General features: G+C 29.2%; 1 protein-coding gene and 1 long non-coding RNA gene across 2 annotated transcripts; one reads left to right on the forward strand and one right to left on the reverse strand.

The window, feature by feature from the left end:
* Window positions 1-516: 516 nt before the first annotated feature.
* LOC137829913 (uncharacterized) lies at window positions 517-3,127 on the forward strand. Its single transcript, XR_011084110.1, has 2 exons — window positions 517-2,647; window positions 2,846-3,127. It is a non-coding gene; the product is annotated as an uncharacterized lncRNA (long non-coding RNA).
* Window positions 3,128-13,004: 9,877 nt separating this feature from the next.
* On the reverse strand, window positions 13,005-14,166 carry LOC137829919 (calmodulin-like). The gene is made up of 4 exons (XM_068636944.1): window positions 13,988-14,166; window positions 13,612-13,772; window positions 13,427-13,507; window positions 13,005-13,316 (listed from the first exon to the last, which is right to left on the reverse strand). Exons 1-4 carry the CDS (start codon window positions 14,061-14,063, stop codon window positions 13,185-13,187), a joined length of 450 nt encoding a protein of 149 aa, XP_068493045.1. The 5' UTR covers window positions 14,064-14,166; the 3' UTR covers window positions 13,005-13,184.
* Window positions 14,167-17,548: the final 3,382 nt, after the last annotated feature.

Here is a 17,548-nt window from a genome sequence, read left to right on the forward strand (position 1 = left end):
TGGGACTTTTATTCATTTGATAACTATAGAACATGTTGGAGTCAAACACTTTAGAGGTACAAAATGAGAAGAAAAGAATCTTTATAACTTTTACCCACAACCTCATCTAATTATAAATATTTGTGGACTAAAATGACGATTAAGATTCTAAGTGTGTATTCACACTTGTCTTGTTTGTTTAAATTATATGTTAACATAAGAATATTAAAGTAAGAAATAAGGAATTGCCAAAAGACTATGAAAGGGAGGTTAAAAATGTGGTAAATTTGAAGATAATTATTAAAAGAAGGTAGATGAATATTTTGATTAGACATAAAAAATTGTTTACGTAGTGTAGTGAATATTTTGATGTAGAAAAGGAAGAATAAAAGTAATGGAAAAGTTGAAAAACTAAAAAACATGTAATGCAACTACCATAGGCCTTAGGGTGGTCGCAGTGGACTGGGTAGCACATTACTCTGTTTGTTTGTCTCAGTTGAAAATGCTTAATCTTCCTTGGCGGGACAATTTGGTGTTGGGGGCGAATACTAGTTTTGGGGAAATAGTTTAATCACAACCAAACCTCACCCTTCTCATCATGCCAGCGTTTCACCTTCTCCAAACCTCTTGTTTATAATTCTACCACCATGTGCTCAACATTGGGTTCAGTCTCTGATAATTATCACTTTATGGAGACCAATTCATCATATATCTAGGACAAGTAAAAACGGGATTCTACTCTGCAAACTCCTTTTCTTTTCTTGGGTTCACAAAATTAACAACCACTTTTTTCCTATATCCTAAGCCTGCCTCAACTCACTACACCATCACAATTCATCATCCCAAAGTGCTCAACTTTACTAACCCACTAAAACCCTTTCCCAACAATTTTACACCAATCTTTCTCTTTCTCCTTCTGATTGCCTCCATCCTATATATATATATGTAGTTGGTTGTTAGAAAAAAAGAAGAAAAAGTGTGTTCGCGTGTGTATCGAATCAGCTTGCTTTCATCTCAAGAGTATTATTCTCTGCCCACATGAATCTAAGAAGAAAGAATCGAAGGAAAGGGAAATAAGAACCTCCCAAGTCAAACACAGGCCCAAATGTTTTAGCTCACCTAATTTATCATCATTTCTGATATATGATGTTTAATTTAGAGATTAAGTTGAGAATTATGATGGGTGAGTGGAAGTTTAGGTAGAAAGTTTAAGGGAAAAGCTATGCACGTCCCTTTTTCGTAAAGAAGAGAAAGGCACCAATAGAAATGCAAGGAAGTTGCAATTATGTAGATGTCGGTTGCAAAACATGAATTAAAGAATTACTTTGGTACATTGTTTATTTCTATCTGTTGTTGTTGTTTTTTGAAAACAAAAGAAGAGAAATTATTGTGTGGAGTAGGCAGCTAAAGGCTATGAATTAGAAACATTTAGTTTAATGATGTATAGCACTTTATCCGATGGAAAGAGAAAAGTTATGAAAATGTTGGGGTGTGAAGCTTAGGTTAGAGGAAAGAATAGCAACCGTGCAAATTGCAAAAAATGGTCCCCTATATACTCATTGTTCCCATACTCTATTTGGTTCATTCTAACTGATGCCTACCTTACATACAACACAGACAATAGGAGAAAAAGAGAGGCAAAGAAAAAGCATGGAAGGGTCATCCAATAAAAGTTGTAAAAGCCCGTTGAGACATATGGAAACTCTCGCTAGAGTGTCTGCATGTGGTGGCGTGAGCGTGATATTATTAAATTCGTTTCAACGATAGGACCACATGCATACATCTTTCTCCTTGTTTTACTTTTCATCATCTTCTAATGCTTTCTGGTTTCGCTTCCCCTCCCTTAATTCAACTGTGAAGTTACCAAAATGGCCAATTCACAATCACCACACCACACTCCGTGATTAATGGACCCTTCCTCCACCAAACTAACTTCTTTCTTAATTACTCACTGCTCTCTACATCCCATTTTTTCAACCACTATAACTGTATCAACAATTTCAAAAATATAGGGTTTCCATCAAGTATATATATATACTGTAATACATTAAATAAATAAAATCCCAGGCCCCGCAAATAAGAAAAAGAGAAAATGCATAGACTAACACAAAAATACAAATTAAGAAAAAAGAAAGAAAGACAGTGATCTATCTTGGTCATATGAGACAAAAAAGATGACACTGGAAACAGCAAAACTAGCTACTTAGAACCAGAGATGGTCCAAAATGTAGCCTAATAAAAAGCGTACAAAAGAGGGAGACAGAAAATTAAAAAGGAACCACATACTTTTATTATGCTTTTGCTAGCTATACGTTTGCCATCTTCCCATCGCTCTTATCTGTACGCAATCCTCAACCTTGGAGAGACCAGGAAGAACGACACAAGATGTGTATATATATACATGCATAGTCTCAGAATAAGTATAGATGAAGATTCTATAAACTCCTACACTCCATCGAGGCCCGGAAGGTTTATATATTTGTATACCCTCTTATCGTGCACCTGCAGCAGTTGAAGCTGCCAGCATGATCTGAGTTTACCTTCTATAATGGTAAAAACAGATCATGTGGCTGCTTCACCTGTTGAATGGAAGCATACACAAACCCTAATTCGCTTTCTCATCCTCCTCAACATCTTCATCCGGTTCTACCATCCAACCCTAGAAAAGGTTTCTTCAATTCATCCTTCCTTGCATCATTATTTATGCACACAGTTATACTAATATGCATGTAGTATATATATATAATATATGTATGTACTTCATTGATGCTTTCTCTCTCTTCTACTTCTTCATAAATATTTGTGTATGTGCATGTTTTCTGGATGGCTGAATTGCTGTATTCTTGTGTTGGCTAAATCTATGAAGATTGTATTTGAATCGGCTTGATTCTTGCAAAAGAAAGAAAGAAGAGAGGATGGTGGCATGTGTTCATTCAGGATTCAAGGGACAGTAACGCGTTTCCCTGCGTCCTTCCTTTCCTTGGGGTTGGGGATACTTTTGATTTTAATTATTTAAACCTGTTTTTCTCTTCATTTTTCTCTTGCATATGCAATTATGCATTGGTTTTGATTGTCTGCTAATCTTATATACTCATCACTACTTCTAAACTGTATGTATTATGTTCTATATATATTGGCTTGATTAAAATATGAGTTCTCAACTTCCAGATCTACAAAAACTGAATATAGATGTGCACAATTAGATATTGGATTAATTGTTTGATTCTCTCTTCCCCAACCCCCTCTCAAATATAAAACCATCTTATACCTTGCCCACTTTCAGTCCATCAATAAATTCAGATCCTTGTTTCATAACCATAGATGCTTGTGCTTACACAGTCAATAAGGTGATAATTAAATTCATTGCGTTGCTTTTCTCTCTAGTTGATTAGATAGTGAAAACCATTATGCTGCAGAATGGGATGAAAACTGCATGTGTTTTCTATTGACAGATCAAGCAAATTCAATCTTGTAATGTATAAATGGAATGAACTTGACCAACTAACACTTAATCGAGAGGGCTAGTATCTTATATATAGTTTCACTTCATATTTTTCATTCACATATTTTTCTCTGTAAAAATATCTGATGAAAATCATCTAAAACCTTCTGGGTGAAGATTTTTTGGGAAACTAAATAAATGTATGAATCATAATTATTTCACTCTCTATTGTCTCTCACCTCAGTGTGTTATTTTTTTTTCTCTCAAAAGAAGGCTAATTAACAACAAGTGAACAACAATTGACAGAAACTCAGTGGGTACTTGAGAGTGTCAAATAAAAAGGCACAACGAGAATATCTAAGAAGATCAGTATATATCTGTATCTATGACATAACACTTTGAAATTTCCTTACTTCATAGATTCTTGCACAAAATGCGGGTTATCTATATGGATATTCAGATGTGCATACATGATATGTAAGTCAATTTGATTGCTAAACACTCTCATTGCTGAAAACAAAGAGCACGTACTTTCAGCTTTTGCAGGACAAGTTTCAAATCGTGCTTTTTAGATTAATTCGTAAAGAGTTTTCCTCTCTTATTCAAAGTTTTTAAAGTTAAAATGTTGACTATATTAAATTTATTTATGGAAAAATCAGTTGAAATAATTTCTGAAAAATTAAGAAACAGAATTAAATTAAATTTTAATGAGAAGTTTAATTTATTATTTCTTTCTTTAATTGATATTGAGATATTTGCTCAAATTTCTCTGATCACCCCTTTACCTTTCATGTAATTATACTTTTATATATATAGTGTTGATAAAAAATATGAATCTTATGAATCATATGTGGACCAAAATTGCGAGAACATATGATGATTTTACAAAGAAAAAAAAAGTATAACAAAATACTTTCTTTGGTCCTGTTGGGTGACTTGATTTTCTTCCATGTGAAGGAAAAATCTTGCTTTCATTATCCCCATTCCTCTCACCGATGAGGTGGGCCAAGACTTTATTATATCGATTAGAGAAATTTGATCCTTTCATATAAATTATTAAAAATATTTGCGATAATGTTAAATTACAAGAGAACAAAATAGGAGTAATCATATATAGTCATTAATTACATGATTTAATTGATTTAACTATAATTTTTATAATACATTCTCATGTATTTTATTAACAAGATAAAAATCCTTAGCTAAACATAGTAATTTTATTTTTTAATTGAATTTATATTTTTGTTTTCTAAATTTTAAATTTTATTCTATTTTTTTTAACTTATATTTTCAATTTTATCAATTGCAACATTTTTTTACTGTCACAGTTGATAAAATAGACCATATACGGAAAATAAATAATAATAAAACGAAAAAAAATAGAAAAAAAAAATTGAAAAACAGACAAGGTTAAAGGAGAAATTTACTAATTTTTAAAATAAGGTTTTATCATAAATCTAAAACAGAATTTATACATTAAAACGTTTTATAAAAAATTTATTACATTATATATAATGACAAGTATCAAATTATACCAGTACATATTTACTAAATGTTATATTGTTAATAAATTTATATAAAAAGTAAATTTTATGAATCTTCTATTAAACTATAGTTTTATATCTTAAGAATATTCATATCAAATTTTATTAAAATTGAACAATAACAAGATAATTAAAATGTTCATAATTTAATATACTTGTAAAGTATACGTTAGGTTAATGCGCAATATCTATCCATTATATATTACATGTAACATTTATTATATGCATAATATAATATATATATATATATAATATAATATAATATAATATAATATAATATAACCGCATATCTCTATACAACTTATTAAATAAAAACCAATTTTAGAAGAAAAAAAAATAATTAGTTATTATAGTTACTAAATTAGAGACCGATTTAGAAACTAAAAGAATTATTGGTTTTTAAATTAGTTTTTAATATTAATAGATAGTTTCTAAATTGATATCTAATTAGCTATCAAGGTTTTAACTATTAATTATTTAGATTCTCAATTTGATAGCAAAAACCTTGGTTGCTAATTAGATACTAATTTAGAAACTATTCATCTAATTTAGAAACCAATATTTTTTTAGTTTCTAAAATGATATATAATTTAGTCATTATAATTTTTTTATCTCTAAAATTAGTTTTTATGTAGTGATTTTCTTGTAGTGATAAAGTATTCATTGTAAATTTAAAAGCAAGCTTATATCTTCAAAAAAATTATAAAATTTAATTATAGTATGATTTATAATAAAGTATTTATTTATTAATTTTGATTATTAAATAATCAATTATCTTACATTTATAGGGATAATAATGTTAGTCCAATAATTACTATTCCACATTAATTATGAGGTTGTAGTTGGAGAAGAAAAAACACTAGTCAACTTCATAAAAATAAGATCAAACATTATTGATGAAAACAACTTGATGTTTTTTTTTAAAAAAAAAATCGCTATATAATTAAGTGTTGATTGCACTTTTTTATTTAAATTTATTTTTTTATTTTTCATTTAGATGTTAGTTGCAATTGAATTTAATTGTTTGGACACTTAAAATATGTCAAATAATTACATTTTAATTAATAATTCCTTTTATAATTTGTGATTTGATTTGTATTTTCCAGAGGTTTTACAAGAAGGGGTCTGATATGTTAAAAATTGGACTGGTTTAAATGTGAATTAGATTAGCAGATTATTATCAATGTAAATTAATAAGGATGCAGAGTTAAAAAATAATACAAGAACCTACTTTTAACCATTATGTGATTATCAAAAAAGTCATATTTTTGTTGTTAATAAAATTAAAAAAAATGAAAGGTTAAAATAGTAAATATAAAATAATTATAAAATCTTAATAGAGTGTAAAAATATCATTGTCCTTTTGGCAATGCTCTACATTAGTTATTTACAAGTAGTATGAGGAGAATTTTTTATTTTTCCTTCAAAGGGTCAATTTAAAAGCCCTAGGTAGTTCAAAGTTCTCACTCTAGGGTTGCAATATATATATATATATATATATATATATATATATATATATATATATATATAATGCAGATACATCCATTCACGAACGCTTATAGAAACTTGACATTGGGCTATTTAATGTTTTGTCTTATATATATGTTTGTGTTATTCTCTCTTTCGAGGTTGATGTAAAAGAAAAGTAGAAACTTTAGTCAACGGCTTCAAATAATTGATGCTATACATGAGAGTGTGGAAGATATATATAATCAAGAGCTGTGATGTTACCATCATAATGCTTATAAAATAAACCAACTAAAGAGTACTTATCTATTCCTTTATTTTATACAGTGATGTAAAAAGAGTCTTGAAAAATTAAAGGAAAGAATAAAATTTATCATTTAAAATGTAAACGGAAAAAATGTTTTTGTTAGTTAGAGGATATGTTTAATGCAATTATTGTTGATTTTTAGTTAAGTTACCTTTTCATATAAATATTAGACCAAAATAATTTTAATGCATGTTAATTGGCATATGGAAGAGAGAAAAAATAATAATCATTTCATCATGCTAATGAAAAAATTAGATTGTACATTACCTAAATTTTGATGGATGAACTCTAGAAAGACAACTCTTCTCAATACTGATGTAATTAAATACTTGTCTAGTTAAAAAGTTTTAGTTTTTTTTGTACTTTTTAACCAGCTTTTTTAAATTGATTAATGTTTTGAATGCGTTTAGGAGTCGCCATTTGGAATTGCGAGCTGAAAATGAGTTAGGTTGCAAACACATGAAGTTTGGGGCTGATTAAAGTCTGCAACCATGACAACCCTAAGTAAGAAAGTTCTTGACTTCACAACATTAATGTGATAAATGTATTGGTTTTTGTTTTGTTTATTTTAAAATGTAGTTTGCACATATAAGATATTATGTATTGATAATAGAGTTTGTGTAACACTTTTTTATCCTTCTTGACTTCATCTCTTCATGTTAGGTTAGTAGTTGTATGACTACTGAGGCATGCCTAGGGAAGCACCAATTTCCAATTTTCCATCATAATGTTAAAATTTTACTTTCACACTTTCTTGTATTGTGAATATTTTTGTTGTCTTCTATCTTTAGCATTAAAAATATCTGCAATTTCTACATGGTTTTAAGTGATTGTGCATGTCCTTTGTCTTCACCTAGTGGTCCTTGGCTTAGACAGCTTGTCCTGCAAAGTTAGGGAGCATTTTTTGTGAATGAGTGTATGATTCAGTAGGCAGTAATTTTGTATGGCAGGCTGCAAGTTGTATTTAAATAATATCTTCTGTTTGGGTTATGACCTTGAGGTTTTGGACATAGTTCTTCACAAGTACTGGGTGTAGAAATATACACTATTAGAATTTCTTATATTTTCTGGTGAGTTTCCGATTTGGTACAAAAATTTGTAAGAAAAGAGTTTTCTACTATTTTTCTTAAAGATTTTGATTGGTAAGCAATTTATTGTATAGAATTGGAAAATTTGCAAGCAAGAAACTTCCTGCAAATTTTCTTGTGAAAAATATCCACACAAAAATTTCTTGTAAAAAAAAATTCACAATAAAATTTCTAGCAAAAAAAATTAAAACTTTTCTTGCGAAAAATATATTTAGAAACAGCAGCTACACTTTGCTGTAAATTTAAATTTCGTAACCAATTTGTATACTATTTGTAAATCCACAGTAATTTCTTGCAAGAAAATTCCAAACTATTTTTTCTTATGAAATTGAATTGAGTTTGTAAGTATGTTTTATACTAATATTTTTGCAAGAAAATTCACAGGAACATTTAAATAAGAATATTATGAAATAGAACAGAGATGAATAAAAGAGAACAAAAGATGAACAAAAGAGTAAAAGAAAGGTAAAAGATATGCGAATAAATATCTCTCTTTTCTTGTTATCGAAATCAAAACAAATGGTCTGAATACATAAGTAGTGGTTTAACTAAAGAGGAAAAAAATCAGTAATTAATATTAGGATAATTCTATAACTCTGGTATCCGTATCCTTTTAATACCTTTAATCCATTAAAATCTGCATCAGTTTTGAAAAGCATTTCATGAGGAGAAGAATAGTTTAAAACAGGTGTGGGAAGCATGTTTATAATATGAGCAACATGTATCATAGAATATGACCAATAAATTTTGGGTAAATGAGATTGTATCATAAGAGTTCTTGCTACATCTAATAAATGATCATGTTTCCTTGATGTTTGATGTATTATTCCTTTACTGACAAAAACATTAGTCATGACAAACTCAGTTTCATTATCACTTCTTATTATTTTTATTGTTGTCTCAAACTGTGTTTGAACAAAAATAACAAAATGTTCCAAAACCTTAACAACTTCAGATTTTTGTTTCAAAAGAAAAATTCATGTGTACCTCGAATAGTCATCAACAACGGTCAAGAAATATTTATGACCATGAATTGATGGTATTGAGTATGGTCCCAAAATATCTACATGAATCAAATCAAAACATTTGTTTGATATAGATGTACTAATAGGAAAAGAAAGTCTTTTTTGCTTTGCAAAATGACAAACATCACAAACAAAAGATTTGTTATATTTAACATAAGGAAATTTATTCTTGATAACATCAATATATTTATTTGAAATATGACCTAATCGAAAATGCCAAAGGGTTTCTAGATTACTAGCACTGACATTAACAGTATTGAATTGATGATGTGTGTAGATTCAAGGGGTTTAATTTGAAATTTCTGGTAAGATGGGATCCTGAGTATATAAATTCTATCTTGCATCTTAGCAGAAACAATTACTTTCAAGGAGTTTTTGTCTTGAATGTGACAACCATTAGAATCAAAGGTAAGAACACAAGATAGTCTATCAGTCAATTTTGTTACTAAAAGAAGATTAAAAGTGAAGCAAAGAATATACAAAACATGGTTTATGACATGATTTTGTTTGAGAAAAACACTTCCAGAATAATTGGCAATGACTTGATTTCCATTTGGTAATTTGACATAAATAGGATCAATTTGATGATACGAAGTGAAGTAAGTTAAGGATGAACAAATGTGATCAGTAACACCACTATCAATAATCTAGGAACTAAAAGAAGAAATAAAGTTATTACCAGTTTGTGTTGTCATGTTGGAAGGAATAACAAAGACTTGACTAAAAACATTGTCACGGGATTTGACCTGTTGTAAAAGAGCTAACAACGTTTGATACTTGTTTGATACTGCTCATGAGTAAAACCAATTTGTTAAGACTCCACTTCTGACTTTGAACCTTCATGATTCTGCTCATTATTGTTAAAATTTGTATTGTGAAAGGCTGCATGACTCTGATGATGGTTCTGATTTTTAAATTTGAAATGAGGTGGAAAACCACGCTTTTTATAGCATGTATCAATGGTATGCCCTGTCTTTCCACAATAACTGCAAATTTTGGAAGTATATCCTCCTTCATAGCTTCCTCTTCCATATCCACCACCCATGTCATAGGTCGTAGCATTGTTATTATAACCTCCTTTGCTAGTAGCAATCATTGCCTTGGATTGATCACCAAAAACTTGTCTATCTGTTGTGTAATGAGAGAGTAAACTCTATTCAAAGATGAATTATCTGATGAACTAACATGGGAAGGTGAACAAAGATCTTATGAGGGATCAACAACTTCACTCATAGATAAATGTAGCAACCAGAGCTCTAATCATATTATTAAATATTCACAAGAATATTTAAATAAGAAAATAAAAAAAATCATATTATTTAAAAAAAAATATTTTATTAATATTAATACTTAGAAAAATAAATTATGAAAATTTTATTTAAAATATCATAAATAGGTATTATGTGTAGGTATATACTTAAATTATGAATATTGTAGCCTGTTTATACGGTATCATGGAGAAAGATGATGCGTCCTTGCTTGCTTCTATTATTGAGGTTTCACTTAACTCAACCATTGCTTCTACCAAGCTCCATCCTTCTTAGCAACACATATGAAAACGTATTAAAGACAAAATGTTAATTCTTTAACACATCTTATATTATTTACTAAAGTCTAATAGAAATTAGAAAAATTTATATTTCTCACTATTTATATAACAAACTTAATTTATATCTTTTTTAACTTTTAGCGTAGTAATAAAAAGTGTATTAAAATGAATGTATCAAATAGTAACAAAATAGTAATAGGGGTTATCCAGATCTTGCCACTTGTGAAAGTATTTTCCGTGAGAATATGAAAGAGTTTATTGGAGTTATCTATGCGTTTCTTGACATTCAAACTGTTTTTGTTGCTGAATTTTATGAAGTTATATATGCTTTGGAGGAACCTCAACAGTTGGCACTTACTAATATCTGGTTGGAATGTGACTCTGTCTTGGTTTGTGTTGCGTTTACTATTAGGACAAATGTTCCTTAGATGTTTCGTAATTGATGAAATACTTGTCTTAATTACGGTAGAAAAATCAGATTTAGGGTTACTCATATTTACGGATAAGTTGGCTAATTTAGGATTTATTCATAGATAATATATTTTTGTATTTTTTGTATTTTTATTTTTTAATAATATTTTTTTCATGTGATGACAAATGATTGTTATTACTTGAGGTTTCAGCCTAACTAAAAAAACATTTTTTTGCACAATTTAGAATTTAACAATTTAGAAAATTGTAAAAAATTACAAATTATTTTTAATTTATACAAAGTTTTTTTTTCTTTTAAAGATCTTTATGAAAAAACGGGTACAAACATATATATTAAATTGTAAAAAAATGTCTTAATTTTTCGCTTCTTCTTGCTTGCAATCTTCTTCTTCCTCTTCGTATTCACTGTCCATGAAATAATTTGCATGCATTATATCCTTTTGGCTTTGTCTTGATAAGCAACTTCCAAAATGTTTCTATAATTAACAATGCCTTTTAGCTTTGCCTTGATAACTACCAACTAATCAACCTTGTCCTTTTTTTGCAAAATATAATATGAGTAGTAACTTGAGTTGCCATTTTTGGAAACATAAAGGATTAAAATTTTCATATTTTCTCCTTTTTCCTAACTTGTACAATCTTATATTGCTTATGTGTTTTCATCCCCTAAATTGAAGGATAAAACCAATCGCAATAAAAGAAAACTATTTTTTTCTTCTGATTCACTTGGTCATTCCAATTCTTGAATCTCTGTATGAACACTGTAATAAGTTTCACCATGTCCAATTCTGCTAACACATGCCCCAACTATGTTGTTTTGCCGTTACCCCTCATATCCTATCATATGAAATTTGTATTCATTCAGAAAATAAATTGACAATGACTTGCTAGTCGAAAGGTCCCCTTGCCACAAGTCATAAAGGTTTAGGATTTTGTAACCTAAGTTGGTAATTTTGTTTGACCTATTCAAATAAAAATTATTATAATGAAAGATATAATATAAAAAAAAGTAGCATCAATTTGTTTGTGTGTAAATCAATGCTTACATATTCTTGAAACCACCGTGAGAAATCAGCTTCTATTTGTTTGTCAATGATATCATTGTTGAGATTCTCATAGATATCCTTCATGTACATGTGTTTCTACAAAAAATAATATTAAAATTATATATAACCATTGTTAAATGAATTAAAATTAACATATATATAGTGGTACTTACTCATTAAATGGTTTAACCTCGTTACAATTCAAAGAGAACATGCAATTGAGCAACTGGCCTTTCTTTATCACAAAAAAGTGAGAAATAAAATAGGACGTCTTTTGTAGTAAATATGCTTCATAAATATACCTTTCTACACTTATTTTATTATTCAATCTTTTTTAATCTTATTTAGAAACCTGAGTACAAAAAATTCCAAATAAATGGTATAAATGATTATCACCTTTTATATGGTTACATAAATATTAAATGATGAGTACACTTATTAGAAGATTTTAGAGCGCAAATGAATCGGTAAGTACTCCATAGAATTAAAAAATATTGGTGGAAATATATGTTCCAACTTACACAATATTGTACGAATGTTTTATTTCATTTCCAACAAATGATCTTCATGTAGCATGGTTGACCACAAATCTTTAAAGAACTGACTAAGTTCAGTTAAAGATTTTCATATGGGTTTAAGAGGAGCTTTTAAAGCTATTGGGAGAAGATATTTCTAAAAAATGTGATCATTGTAACTTTTCATCCCATACAATCTTTCATATTTTGTATTTACACATTTGGCAATATTGGAAGCATAATTATCACTAATCTTCAACTCCTTCATCCATTCACACATTATTCTTTTGTTCATTTGATAAGCAAAATTTGGTTTTAAGTTTTATACCTTTTTCATTAGGAGTTTTAAGAATATCTCCTTCATCAGGCAATACATTTCCAAGTCCAATTGTGCATTCTCATTGTCTTTAATTTTCTCTTTGTTGTCCATAAATATGGAATACATTTTTAAATATATTCTTTTTTATATGAATAACATCTAAATGGTGTTTTAAAATATATAAATAATTTTTATTATTAATAAATAATTTTACAATGATATCTAATTAGTTAACGAAATAAAAAAAAAGTTAAAAACAAAAAATAAGATAGAAAAGTTTTACAAAAAAAATTGTATCATAATAGCATCTGACTTTTATTATCAAATTTCATTTCACTTGCTTCACTTTAAGCTTCCTTTGAATTCGCAAATAACAAACCAGAATGTCATTTGCATTTGTTTCATGGAAAAAAATAAATTAAAAGCGTTGCTGTTATTTATCATTTGTTCTATATAGTATATAACAAGGGATTAAACAGTCATCATCCTCACGAATTCTTCATAATTAAGTCGACCATCACCATCCAAATCAGCCACTCTGATCATCTCCTCCAGCTCTTTTTCTGTGATCTTCTCTCCAATATTTCTCATCACAGATAACAACTGTACATAAATATCAACCATATTTATACAAGGTTATAAATAACTTGATCGTATATGGTGAAACAAATCAATTGAGATATATGCATGCTTCCTTAAGGAGTTAAGTGAACCTCTGTGGGTGATATGTAACCATCTTGATCCTGGTCAAACAGTCTGAAAGCTTCTTTCAATTCCTCTTCTGTTTCACTTTGCTTCTCCATCCAACACATGCATGCATAGTACATAATTAGCGTACGTTTTCAGCATTACTCTCATTTATGAACAAATTAAATTAAATTTCTTGATCTACACGCACCTTCATTTTTCTGGCCATGAGATTCAAGAACTGCCCAAAATCTATCATTCCGTTGCCATTCATATCCACTTCACTCATCATGACTTGCAGTTCTTCCTTCCTAGGATTATTCTGATTCAGTACTCTAATTGCACTAGCTAATTCTTCCATGGTTATGCAGCCTTTTTTTTCCAATTTACATTGTGTAGTATATATTACAAATGAAATACACATTACATTAAAAATCAGAAGAAAAGACTCAAAAGGAGAACAAATTGAAGGACAAAGCATGCAAACACCAGAGACGAGAAACAATCACAGAAAACTATAATCCAATTATGTATGAAATACCAAATTAATCAAGTTCTGAAAAGAGAGGTTCAGAAAGGATACACACCATCTCCATCTCTGTCAAAAAGACAGAAGGCTTCTAGAAAATCGCCAATCAGATTTTCACTTAGCACTTCCTTCATGTTGATGAACTGGCACAGATCCACGTCTAAGCACAAAATTTAGAGAGGGAAAGAAGAAGATGAAAAACAGAAAGATAGAGCAATGGAATACCAAAATAAAGATAAAGTCCTGATTCATATTTATCAACCGTCCAAGTGAACTTTAGATATGAATGCACCAACCGCCCAAGGAAAAGCCCCACCAACTAATTTTTGAAAATAAAATCATACTGTACAGAGGAAGAAATAGGAAAAATATACAGTGACAACCTTGGAAAATAACAAAAGTGGCCCCTTGGAACACTTACGTGTACACACCACAAAATATGACTCCAATAATAACATTCATATTTCGTAATTGCTAACACAATTATTGCAAAATATAAAAAAAAAAAAATGTTTTAGGTAGAAAGAAAGTTCTGTCAGAAAAATGCAAATTTTTCAAAGTAATTAATTACAAGTATTCAAATATTCTTTAAACGAGTGTTTTTGTAAATTAAAACTAATTTATATATAAGTTAAAATTAAAAATTTATATAAAAAAAATTCTTTAGGAGTTTTTCTTTTTCAACGTTTTTTGATCCACGAGTGAGATATGTAGGATGTGATTTTGGGGTTACAAGGTTTGAAAAATATATAGCTTTCGAGAACTGCATTTTCACTATATTTAGCTAACTCTTCCTTTTGCTGTTAATTTTTTAACCTTAATTTGTGTCCTTTTCAATTAATTTAATAGTCTATTTGGTCTTAATATAACATTTTTTCTAATTTTATCTTACCAAGTAGGTGACATTAATTTGTCTTCTTTTTTCAGTTGAAAATGAGTAACGTGATCTTTCACATTCCATATGAAGCTGTGTTTAGATGGTGTGATTTGTAAATGGACATGTTTATGACGGCATTACCATGTTCCAAGAGCGTGGTCTCTACTCACCAACAATTATCTTGTTGAGATGGAGAGTATCAAGTTTTGGTTAATGCAATATTTTAAACATACTTTGGTAGATAATGAAATATTTTAACACATTATTTTTAATTTTGATGTATTTATTTAAAAAGTACTTTGTGTTTTAATTATTTTATATTTTTTAAGACTGTTATTTTACCAAAACATAGAAAAATATCATGAAAAGTAACTTAATAGAAAGGGACCACATAATTAAGAGTATATCCTAGAATTTTATAGAGATATAAGATGAGATTGATGTACAGGATGTTAGATGTTGATATGAAACCGTCAATATTTTATAATGCATTAGATATTAAATGTAGGGTATATGTGTAGTGACGTGTTTATGATTGAAGAGGTAAATGTCACAATCTCAAAACTATTTACATATTGTGTATGTATGAGGCGTATTTATTAAATGAAATCTAAAGTTGTCATAAATTTTTGTAAGTATTTGTTATTTGGGGACCTCTTGAAGTAGGCAAGAAAAGTTTCTTATGATTTTAGGTTTGTTATTGTTATATTAAGGTCGAATATATCAAATGATCAACGAGGAAGGAAGAAGTATATATTATTAAGTTGTGAGAGAAAAGGTAAATACAAAGGATAGAAAAATAATTTAGAGGTTACAGAAAGTGGAGGAGGAGATGTCTGTCATTTTAGATTGCAAGAAAAATTGGTAAAGGGTATTGAATGATTGATGGTTAAATTACTTTGTACCTCTCATAATCATGACTTGGCAAATACGTTGGTGGTTTATTCATATGTTGGTAGGTTAACAACTAATGACAAATTCATGCTTGTTGATTGATGACTTTTTACGGCAAGTGCACCGCGTTTGTCAGAAGTAATAATTGTCCCTAAAGACGGATATCGATCCCACAAAGAACAGTGAATTATCGAGTACAATATTCGCTAAATGTAACAACAGAACAATAAAAAGTATATTGAAAGTGGTTGTGTTGGCGATGATCAATAAGAAAACAGACAAAGAATTAATTGTTTCAATTGGAAAAATAGGGATTAGGTTTCATCTCTCTCCCTCTCATGTATTTTGATTAGCATGTCAATATTAAGTTCTTTAATTGAAATTGATGCCCGTATAAAAATCATTTATATCGATTCCTCGCATATAAAATCCTTAAGAATGTTCCCTAACTATCGATCCCTCGCATAATTATAAGAACAACTTAGAACGAAGCTCAGACGTTAATAGCAATTAACATTTCAAGTCTATTCCTAGCACTCAAATATGTTAAGTATTGTGGTTTAGGTCCGAACCCTAAAAATACCTCCCGGTCAGATTTAAGATTCTCAATTTGTCACGGAAAATTAAAAGTAAAACAACAATACCAATAATCAATCAAAAACTGAATATTAATATATAAGATATCACCTCAATACATAAGAGTTTGAGTAGATTACTCCCAATCCCAAATGGTAGAATTAGCCACGCATACTTCTATCACCTTCCATTCTCCCAATTGGGTTACAATTCACTCTATGGTGTTTTCCTCTCAATCTGGCACCCTAAGTTTGAGCCTCTAGCCCTCTATTTATCCTAGTTTTCTAGGGTTAGGTTGTTTATTGTGTCGCGCTAATGGGCTAAATGATAAAACATACAAAAAAGGCCCAATCTTTCTTTGCATCTTTTCCCTTCTGGGACCTTCTATCTTTATCTTTTTAGCTCAAATCATTCATCTTTAATCCAAATCTCCAAACTTCCTTAGAAATCTGCAATTAACACCAAATATGGGAATAAAATACTCTTATTCAAATAAAGATCATAAAAAATGTAAAAAGGTATAAATTCATAAATTAGGGATTATTTTATATGTAAATTAGCAATAAATCCTCATAAGTGCCTATATTTTAATATGAAATATTACTGAAATTAGACACTTATCATTGACATGACAAAGACTTCAATGAAGTCTAGAGATATTTTTCTAACAATTAAAGAGCATAATGATAAGAATGTGACCACCGTAAAGCAAACTTATAATGTCATGATTATGTATCGAAGATCAAAACGAAGTCACAAAATTGAAATGTAACAATTGAGAATGTTACTTAAGCGATACATGTTTCTTCATTGGTGTAGGTTTAATGAGGATATGAATATGGTGCAAAATAAATTTTCGACACACATTCATTCATTGAAACTACTAAATTTGTTTAACATTGTGTTGATGGTGGATAGTACCTACCAAACTAACAAGTACAAGATGCTCTTACTTGAGCCTCTTGATGATACCTCAAGGGGATTGACCTTTTTTGTTGCATTTGTGTTACTCGTATCTAAACATAAAAATAACTTTGTGTGTCATTAAGAGACTTAAAATAACATTGGTGGTTGCATTTTAAGTCATCACATTGGATAATGACTTGTCGAAATTGACCATTACACTAGAGAATTGACAATCACATTTCACATTGTTGTCACAAATTTGACACATCACTCAATGTGATAGCCAATTCTCCAATAGATTAAATGAATTTATATTTACATGCAATCTCTCTAAAAAAACAAATAACAATTCTATCAATGACGATT

Source organism: Phaseolus vulgaris, chromosome 7, assembly GCF_000499845.2.
Source record: "Phaseolus vulgaris cultivar G19833 chromosome 7, P. vulgaris v2.0, whole genome shotgun sequence".
Lineage (NCBI taxonomy): Eukaryota > Viridiplantae > Streptophyta > Magnoliopsida > Fabales > Fabaceae > Phaseolus > Phaseolus vulgaris.

Bases quoted from the DNA above. Each gene is read 5' to 3' on its own strand.
- LOC137829919 (XM_068636944.1), bottom strand. From the start codon at position 14,063: ATGAAGGAAGTGCTAAGTGAAAATCTGATTGGCGATTTTCTAGAAGCC. The intron at 13,773-13,987 runs GTGTGTATCCTT...TGGAAAAAAAAG, and splicing joins TTTTGACAGAGATGGAGATG to GCTGCATAACCATGGAAGAA. The intron at 13,317-13,426 runs GTTCACTTAACT...ATTTATGTACAG, and splicing joins GTTACATATCACCCACAGAG to TTGTTATCTGTGATGAGAAA.